We start from the raw sequence: 10543 nt of genomic DNA on the forward strand, positions 1-10543 counted from the left end.
AAATTGGACCCAAATTTGTCAACCCCCCCCCCCCCCCGAATATGATGAAAAATGTGGGATGGATTGAGGGATGTATGAGTATATGACATATGACTAAATGGGTCAACTCAAAACCAACCCATAAATAATGGATCGAGTATGGGTTTGACTCGTTGACTCAAAAAATCAAGACATAGTTTTTTCTTAACCCAATAAAAAAATAAGTGGCAAAACCTCTTTTTCTTGTGTGAATACTTAGGATCATATTCTTGTTTTTATTGTAATTTTTTGAAGTAGACTTGAATGTACTAACTTTGTGGTGCACCACATGCTAATAAGGGATTTTTATTTTTTGTATGTGCAAGGATGTTTTCATTTGTGCGAATCAACCGTACCCGTGTATCGTACAACATATGTTGTGTATAATGCATGAATCTTATTGAACCACTTTATCTATACATATCATCCAACTCATATACATATGATTTATTTTGGAACCATGTAAATTTATGAGATTGAGCCAAATATTATTGAGCTCAAAAAATTAAACACTAAATTTTTTTTAATTGCTTTTTTGGGAGAATAGTGTTATATACGTATACACACCTTTTTAACATGACATTTTGGTCCTCTTTTTCCTCATCTCCCTTGTATGATTGTCTCATCTTTCCTTTCCTCTTTGTTTTCATGATTTTTATCCATTAGAGTTATGGTCCCAAGCTTAACTTTTTAAAATATTTGATTTTAGATATTACAAATACATTTATAATTGACAATTATAAATTTCATTGAGTATTCATTTATCATTTGATACATGATAAGACTTCCTAAGAGTGGATATCTTTTTTTATGACACCAAAATCTAATTTTATATTCATTTATCATATGATACATGCTATATTATATTCCATATATATATATGATTAACAATATTGTTGCATTTTTAGAATTATGTTTTTTTTTAATAATAATATCTAGTATGTTCTTATTTTGGTTGTAATTGTTCAAACTTGGCAAACAAGTTGGGTCAAATAGGTTACAAAACCTATAATCCTTACTTGGGTTTTCTAAGGGCCAAGTCAATCCTTTTTAAAATGGCATTTTGGCCCTCTTTCTTTTCATCTCCTTTGTATGATTGTCTCATCTTTCCTTTCCTCTTTATTTTCACGATTTTTATCCATTAGAGTCATGGCCCAAAGCCTAACTTTTTAAATTATTTAATTTTAGATATTACAATTACATTTATAATTATAAATTATAAATTTCATTGAGTATTCAATTATCATATGATACATGATAAGACTTCCTAAGTGCGGATGCCTATTTTTATGACACCAAAGCCAAACTTTATATTCATTTATCATATGATACATTCTATACTATACCCAAAAAAATGATTCACAATATAATCGAATTTTGAAAATTATGTGTTTTTTATAATCTTTAGGATATTCTTAATTTGGTTGTAATTGTTCAGACTTGGCAAACAGGTTGGGGCAATTAGGTTTGGCTAAAAAATGGGTTGTCCTAAATAGGTTACAAAACTTATAACCCTTACTTGGGCTTTTTAAGGGCCAAGTTAATCCTTTTTAAAATGATATTTTAGCCCTCTCTCTCTTCATCTTCTTTGTATAAGTGTCTCATCTTTCCTTTCCAATTTGTTTTCACGATTTTTATCCATTAGAGTTATGGCCCAAAGCCTAACTTTTTAGATATTACAAATACATTTATAATTGACAATTATAAATTTCATTAAGTATTCAATTATTGTATGATACATGATAAGACTTCCTAAGAATGGATGCCTATTTTTATGACACCAAAGCCTAACTTATATTCATTTATCATATGATACATGCTATATCATACCCAAAAAAAAAAAATTGATTCACAATACGATCGTGACGTTTTTAGACCCCTTAAACACAACCAGATTAACCTAGTTATTTAGCCAAGTGATTAATTTAGGTAAATTATGCAGATCTAGGTTAACATATATAAATCATACCATTAACAAGTGTGGAAAATAAAAAATACAACGATATGATAACCCAGGAAAACCAAACCAGTAAAAAACCTAGGAAGGATTTAACCTAGCTATCCTCAAGGTAAAACAAATCCACTATGAAAGAATTGAAATTTACACAATAGCGACTTAAACCACTAACATCCTATTGCTACCTTGAGTAGAAAACTTACTACCACGACCATGTGACAACTCCAAGTCCACGAACTACTTTTTTCTTAGATTCACAGCAAGTACAAGACTCCCGCTTGTGTATCTTTAAGCTCTTGAAGCAGCAACTGAATTGATCACCAAGCTCTCGACATCAATCTTGAGTTTGAAAACCCTAAGTATGTATGAAGGCAAACACCTCTAGATCTCACAAGAGATTCACACACAGCACATAAAGAGCAACCTTAAAACGTGGCTAGGGTTTTCCCTTTTATACTTAAGGCAAAACATAAAACCCTACATGTCAAACGGGCTTGGGCTAAGTTGGAAAATTCTGCAGAAAAACAATCTGCACAAGCTTCGATCGATCGAGTCTAATTCTCGATCAATCGAGACAAGCAGATTTACACAGTAAATCTTGCAATACACTCGATTCCAACTTTACACTTAAACATACTTTGAACAAGTCTAAAACAAGACTAAACGTTTTGATCATGGTTTGCCAACATTACACAATGAAGTTCTAATACATTTAAACCTAAAGTCTTAGAACCCAATAGATCGCATTTTGAAAATTATGTTTATATATATATATATATATATAATTAATATTTAGGATATTATTATTTTGGTTGTAATTGTTCGAACTTGGAAAACAGGTTGAGACTATTAGTTTTGGGTAAAAAATGAGTTTTCCTAAATAGGATACAAAAACCTATGACCCTTGCTTGGGTTTTTTAAGGGTCAAGTCAATTTGATATGACCCAAAATTTTCCATATGCTAAATAAACAATAGGAATGAAAATATTTAATTGTATTACCTTTGTGTTCCGTTCGAGACCAACTCCCACACACACACACACACACACAAACCTCATAAATTAAAGTAAGATAATACATAAATTCTTAAATTTATAGAGTTACAAGGTTCACTAAAATGAAGCATTCCGGCCTCAACATCTTGAAGAAAGAATCTGTGAATAAACATTGAAAACAAAATAACTTACAAAAACAAATAAAGAAAAGATGAAGAAATGAACGTGTGAAATACATTTCCACCAAGGTAGAAAGGAAGAAAAGAAAAGCCCTAAAAAAAATTATTTTGCAAAAACAAGTCACCCCATGTGACCCTTTGGTTTACCTAACCTAACCCATCGTAGCAGTAGGTCGAATATAAGTTGACACATTTTTCATTAGTCCAAAAATCCTAACCTATAACCATATTTTTTGTTCAAGTTGAGGCAGCTTATCAAGAATATGCCCAATTTTGTCAAATTTAAAATTTATCAAGTTATTTTACTTGAATGGTAGTAAAGTTGTATTAATTTGATAATAGATCATATACTAATTAGGATATTTTCTTTTTTAAAATAATTTTTATGTTATTAATTAATTTATTAATCTATTTTTAACGTATAGGAAATAAATCGACAAGACCCACCGTTCAGCTTGACCCTATATATTAAATAAATTAGAAAAATAGATAAAATTAAATTATATATAACTACAAATATAATACCAAAAGGATAGTTATAATCAATAGGAAAAATAGATTCATACTTTGTAAGACAGGAAAAAAAATCCCTCTTTACACTAAACACATGTAAAACAATGCATGTGAAGAGGCTAATTACTATTATGATTATGTTGCAAAGAAAAATGTAAGACACTTGTGGGAATTCCCTTTAAAAAGGGGGATTTTTCCTAATAAATTAAATTAAAAAAGAAGAAGAAGAGGTTTTCTCATTATCAAATTCCCATAGTTGGCAAAGTTGTAAACCCTTTTCAAGAGTTAAAATCCAACCATAGTTAAAATCTAACTAGAGTTAAAGCCTAACCATGGTTAAGTTTTAACCAATGAGAAAATAAGGCTAGTAGGTTTTGGTTACCAAAATACAACTTTATAAAAGGAGACTGTGTTGTCATTTTACTTATTCTGTAGTGTGTTGTTTGGGAACCTTGTCTAGGTTTTTTTAGGAGAAGTTTTCACAAAAGGTTTTGTTTGGGGGGATTTTTTTTTTTTTTTTTTTTTTTGAAAGATTTAGGAGAGAAAAGAGGAGAAAAAGAGAAAAGGTTACTAATGGAGACTCTGTCTGTGGTGGCTTTGTGATTCAAATTCTTCAACCAACACAACTCCTATTATTAGGTAATTTTTAGCTCCTCTTTGATTCTTTGGCTCTCCAGATAATTTATTGATATCTCTATACTGATCACTAATTCTAGGGTTTTATTTCTAGGTATTAAAATTATGGCTTTGATCGTTGAGTTTGATTTGTTTTAACTGAAGTTAACGCTTTAACTCACGTAGATTCAACGATTGATATTGTGTTTCGATTTCGATTATGGTTGTGTTTATTTGTGTGATTCATATAAATATGTTTGAAGTAATTTCTATAGAAATGAGTCATCCTAAATAGGTTACAAAACCTATGACGCTTATCTAAGTTTTTTGATGATCGAGTCAACCCGATATGACCCATATTTTTTCATATGCCAAAAAAAAAAAAAAGACAAGAAATTTAATAATATTAGCTATGTCTTCCTTTCAAGACAAAAATGAACTAAAATACTCAATTCATAAAAGTTAAATAATACAAATTTTTAAGTTTATAGAGTCAAAAGATTCGTTATACTGAAGCCTTCAAGCCTTTAACACTATGAACAAAGAATCTTTGAATGTCTTTGTAAAGAATGAACTTAGGAAAAAAAAAAAAAAAAGGAAATAAATAAAAGAGGAATAAATGAAAGTGTGAAACATGTTTACATAGATTAAGGAGGGAAAAAATTAATAAAAAAATAAAAACCTTTTGAAAAAACAGATCACCCCATTTGACTTGTTAGACAACTTAACCATGCCATCGGTTTTTAGGTCAGGTATGAGTTAACCCATTTTTCAACAATTCAAAAAATCCCTACTTATGATAATATTTTTTCCTCTAAGTTCAAGTAATTTATTGGGTTTTAGTTTGTGTCCAATTTTATCAGGTCCATAATTATTAAAGTTATTTGACTTTATTATTATTATTATTATTATTGAATCATAAAGTTATTTAACTTGAATGGTGGTAATGTTGTATTAATCTTATAACAGATCATATACAAAATGGGATATTTGACATTTTATCATATTTTATATTATAATTAACGGATTAATCTATTTGTAATGTTTAGGTAAGAAACGAACAAAACCCACAATTTAGCCTAACCCTAAAAATTAAATGAATCCTCAAATTAAAAAAATTAAAACAATTCTCTTTTCAAAAACAAGTAAATCATAATGATTTTTGCCTCTAGTTCCAATCATTTGAATTAATGTATAACTACAAATATATTACCAGAAGGATAGTTATAATTAATGGGAAAAATAGATTCATATATTTTAAGATGAAAAAAAAAAAAAAAACCTCATTACACTTTCATAAAAAGTCTCCAAACATGCGCAAAACAACACGTGTAAATAGGTCAATAATAATAATAATAATTTTATTTTGATAGAATAATAATAATTATTATTATTATTATGTTGTTACATAAAAAATGTAAGACACTTGTGAGGAATACCTTGAAAAATGAGATTTTCCCCTAATAAATTTGTGAAAAAAGAGATTTTTTTTTTTTTTTTTTTTTTTTTTTTTTCACTATCAAATTCTCCCATAGTTTTCCTCCAAAAAAAAAAAATTCTCCCAAGGTTGTAAACTCATTTCAAGAGTTAAAATCCAACCATAGTTAAAATCTAACTTGGGTTAAAATTTAACCATAGTTAAGTTCCAACCAATGAAAAAACACAGGCTACTAGGTTTTGGGTTAATAAATAAAGGAGCCCATTATATCATTTTATTTATTTTGTGGTATGTTGTTTGAGAAGCCTGTCCAGGTTTCTTTTTTATGAGAAGTTTTCACAAAAGGTCCAATTTTTGGGGATTTTTTTAGATTTGGGTGAGAAAAGAGGGGCAAAAAGAGAAAAAATTTGCTGATTGAGGCTCTGTCCATGGTGGCTCTGTGATTCAAACTCTTCAACCAATACAACTCCTATTATTAGGTAATTTAGTTCAACTCTCTGATTCTGGCCTCTCCTCATAATTTTAATTGTTTCTCTTTCTCTATGCTGATCACTGATTCTAGGGTTTGATTTTCTGGGTATTAGAATTAGGGTTCTGATCGTCAGAGTTTGATTTATTTTAACCTCAGTTAGCGCTTAACTCACGTAGATCCAATTATTGATTTTGTAGTTTTGATTTCGATTAAGGTTGTATGTTTCTTTGCGTGTGATTCATATGTATCTGTTTGAAGTAATTGCTAACTTGGCTGTCATTCATTATTGAGGTTCTGGAAAAAAAAAATTTGAAGTACAAAGAACTATGTTTATGTTGTGGTTTTGCGTGGTGAAATGGTAACTAGGAAAAGCTGCTTTTGTTTTTTTGGTTCCATCCTCTCTAAATTTGACTGGTACTCGTTTCTTGTAATCTTTAAATTTTACTGGTTGCTTTTTCTTTTTCTAATTCTATTCAATACGTAAGCTATGTGTGACTGTTTTCATGTTTTTTGTATGGTTGTTTTCTTAACTTCATTTAACTTTTGTGAAATAGGGGTTTTACTCATTTAGCAGATCCTCTTTTGAAGTATGAAAGAGCCCGGAATTTGTAAAGCTGAGTAGCAGGCAGGCTGAATTGCTTTCAACAATTGGCAGCCTTCTTGTGACAAGACGCAAAGAAGGGAGCTGAGGATATAGGCAAGGGAAATGGAATGCAATAAAGATGAGGCTGCCAGGGCAAAAGAGATTGCTGAGAAGAAGTTTATGGCAAAGGACATTAATGCGGCAAAGAAATTTGCTTTGAAGGCTCAGAATTTGTTTCCTGGCCTTGAGGGTATTTCCCAAATATTAACAACTCTTGATGTGTATGTTTCCGCGGAGAACAAAATTAATGGAGAAGCAGATTGGTATGGTATACTTGGTGTGGATCCACAAGCCGATGATGAGACCGTGAGAAAACAATATAGGAAGCTGGCTCTTATGCTTCATCCCGATAAGAACAAGTCTCTAGGAGCTGATGGGGCGTTTAAGCATATTTCTGAGGCATGGAGTTTGTTATCTGATAAGGGTAAGAGATCATTATATGATCAGAGGAGGAACGCAAAAGCATCCCAGAAGGCTTCTACTCCAAATGCAGGTTCATCAGCACCACCAGGGGCAAATGGTTTTTACAATTTTACCAAAAGTACAACTTCAAATCCGAGGGCTCAAAAGAATACCAGCCGGGCAGGTCACTCTTCGTCTTCTGCTTCATCTCATAAGCCGAAACCCAATACCTTTTGGACCGTGTGCCATCGATGCAAGATGCAATACGAGTATCTCAGAGTTTACCTTAATCATAATCTCCTATGCCCGAATTGCCATGAGCCATTTTATGCCGTAGAAACAGCTCCGCCTCCTACAAATGGCTCTAAAGCAGCCACACCATGGAATAGTTCCCAGCAGCGGCAGAACTCAAACCATCATGGAGCTAGTAAAAACAAAACTAATTCAGGACAGAATAAGGAGACCAACTTTCAGTGGGGACCATTCTCAAAAACTGCTGGTGCTTCATCTGCCGCTCAAGCTGCAAGCGTAGTTCAGCAGGCATATGAGAAAGTGAAGAGAGAACGTGAGGAGGCACAGGCAGCCATAAAAAGAGAGGAGGCCTTGAGGAAGAAGAATAATGTCTCTAAGAGGACTGGTGGTGCTCAATCTAGTGGGCACTCTAGTGCTGCAAAGAGAAGAAAAGGCATGGATGATGTTGGTGCTGCCAGCTATGGAAAGGATGCAGCAAATCAAACGGGTCTAGGAACTGGAGGATCTGGTGCAGCTAACTTATCTGGATCTAAATCAGCTAATTCAGAAACAGTTAGGGGCAATGGAATCACTAAGCCCAGCAGCTTAGAGAATGTTTGCCTGCAAGAACTCGAGAATCTACTGATGCAGAAGGCTAGGATTGAAATTCACAAGAAACTAAATGAGTGGAAGTCAGTTAGTGTTAATAAAAATGCAGTTGAAGAAGAGGGGGTTGGGAATGAGAAATCAAATGAACGAGGAAAATCTTTGGGAAACAGTGACATGCCTGATCAAAACAAGTTTGTTGAGTCAGTGGATAAGAAGAATGAAGCTTGTGCCACCAAGTCCTTTCCTGGCACTTCTGGTGCCAATTCAAATGCAGAAACCCTGGAAACAATGTCTATAAATGTTCCAGATTCCGATTTTCATGACTTTGACAAGGATAGAACTGAAAGGTCCTTTGGAGAAAATCAGGTCTGGGCTGCATATGATAATGATGATGGGATGCCTCGGTACTACGCCATGATTCATACTGTAGTTTCTTTGAATCCTTTCAAGATGCGGATCAGTTGGCTTAACTCAAAAACTAACAGTGAATTGGGACCCTTAAACTGGGTAGGCTCTGGTTTCTCAAAAACTTGTGGGGAATTTAGAATAGGCAAATATGAAATCAATAAATCCCTTAATTCTTTTTCACACAAGGTTAGGTGGACAAAAGGTTCACGGGGGGTTATTTGTATATATCCCAGGGCAGGGGATGTTTGGGCTCTCTATAGGAATTGGTCTCCTGACTGGAACGAGTTAACAGCTGATGAAGTAATTCACAGGTATGACATGGTGGAAGTTCTTGAAGATTATAATGAAGAAAATGGTGTAATTGTTACTCCCCTGGTCAAAGTGGCTGGTTTCAAGACAGTGTTTCACCGGCATTTGGACCCTAAAGAAATTAGGAGGATTCCAAGAGAAGAGATGTTTCGATTCTCTCATCATGTCCCATCGCACTTGCTAACAGGTCAAGAAGGTTCAAATGCTCCAAAGGGCTGCCGGGAGCTGGACCCAGCTGCTACTCCAGTAGATCTTCTTCAGGTAATAATTGATGTTAAGGAAGATGATATTCTGGAGAACGAGGTTATATTTAAGGAAGACAATGTAGTGGATAACGCCAAAAAAGCCATTGATGAAGAGATGATAGAGAATCCCATGAAAGTTCAGGAAGAAGAGGAGGGGAATTCTAAAGATATTCGGGAACAAGAAATTGTGCAGGAAACAAAAGAAACGAAGAGAGGCGGAGTGGGGCTGATGAAGAAAACTAGTAGTTAGTCAAGTTTTGGGTGATTTCTTTTGATGTGGATATAATTTATAAAATTGGACTCAAAACTGATTTATCATTTTGAGCATTTTTGTCTAAATAAGACACTAGAAGGTCTCTAGTTTGTGGCTGGGGGACTCCACCAAAGAGCAGCTTGACCCTAAAACATATGTTGCAAATCTCACTTTCGGCTCATTGGTGCACTCAAGGAAATATCCTCCATTTTTAAAACCCAAGCCTCAGCCTTCATCGATTTGACAGGCAGAAAGAGTGATTTGCCACATTTATGTCTGAGGGAGAGTCTGAGTTTAAGGGACTGCATAATTTTACTTGAATTTATGTGGGAAAGACCTGATTATTGTGCAACTTGAAGGTAATTTAGAAGGTGAACTAACATGGTACTCGAGAGTTTAAGCAGCTCGAAGTTGGAAGCTCCCTCTAGTGTATTTTATGCCAATGGAACTTCTTTCAATGGTTTGGAAGCTAAATACATCTCCTACAAGACCTAATTTACTCCTCAAAGATCTCCTTATCAGCTAAAGCTCGACAAATATACGAGCCTGCCCATGGGCTGTGACTTATTCTCTTTTCTTCTAAAATCCTTGTTGAATTTTCTTGTTTTTATATCTGATTGTTAATTTGCATGTTCCTTCATATTTCTCTGTAGAGTGGTACTGTTAGTTCTGTTCGGAGATCAAATTATAGCATACATTTTTAGTCAGATTTTCTTCATGCTTGAATATTTCCATTACTGTATGAGATTTTAGATTTTAATCCTATAGTTCTGGATTATGTCCTTTCTGTTTCTGTGACAATTGTATGTTACAAATACCTAATCATTGTTTTCTCTTTCTCCAACAATCAGTTGCAGACTGCTCTCCAATCTTTCCCTTTTATACCCCTCTTTATCAATGCTGCCTTTGTCAACTTCTGCTAGCTTGTTTAGTGCTGTATCATCTGTTGGAGTTTGGACTTTTTTCGTTTTTTAGAGAACGACTTGGCAATCTAGCTAATGAAGTTACTTCTCGACCTTTGCGTGGCATATTGTCAACAGAGCTGACTGTGGCATAAAGGAGGGCACATGTTCCTTGTAATTATTTGTGGCAACATGCTGACTTCGGATCAACGTGTAATAAATTGATTCAAGAGAAAGTCAAATGGTTTTTTTTTTTTTTTTTTTTTTTTTCTTTTTACATATCATATAGTTTTAGACAGTAGATGGAACTAAAATGGAATTAATTTTCAAGCTAAAAATTTGGTGAGATGCTCT

At 33.4% G+C, this 10543-nt stretch overlaps 1 protein-coding gene across 1 annotated transcript; it reads left to right on the forward strand.

Annotated features, from left to right (window-relative positions):
- The first annotated feature begins 5987 nt into the window (after positions 1-5987).
- On the forward strand, positions 5988-10080 carry LOC126718148 (uncharacterized). Its single transcript, XM_050420230.1, has 2 exons — positions 5988-6194; positions 6742-10080. The coding sequence occupies exon 2, from the start codon at positions 6894-6896 to the stop codon at positions 9282-9284; it is 2391 nt and encodes a 796-aa protein (XP_050276187.1). The 5' UTR covers positions 5988-6194; positions 6742-6893; the 3' UTR covers positions 9285-10080.
- Positions 10081-10543: the final 463 nt, after the last annotated feature.

This window comes from Quercus robur, chromosome 3 (genome assembly GCF_932294415.1).
Source record: "Quercus robur chromosome 3, dhQueRobu3.1, whole genome shotgun sequence".
NCBI lineage: Eukaryota > Viridiplantae > Streptophyta > Magnoliopsida > Fagales > Fagaceae > Quercus > Quercus robur.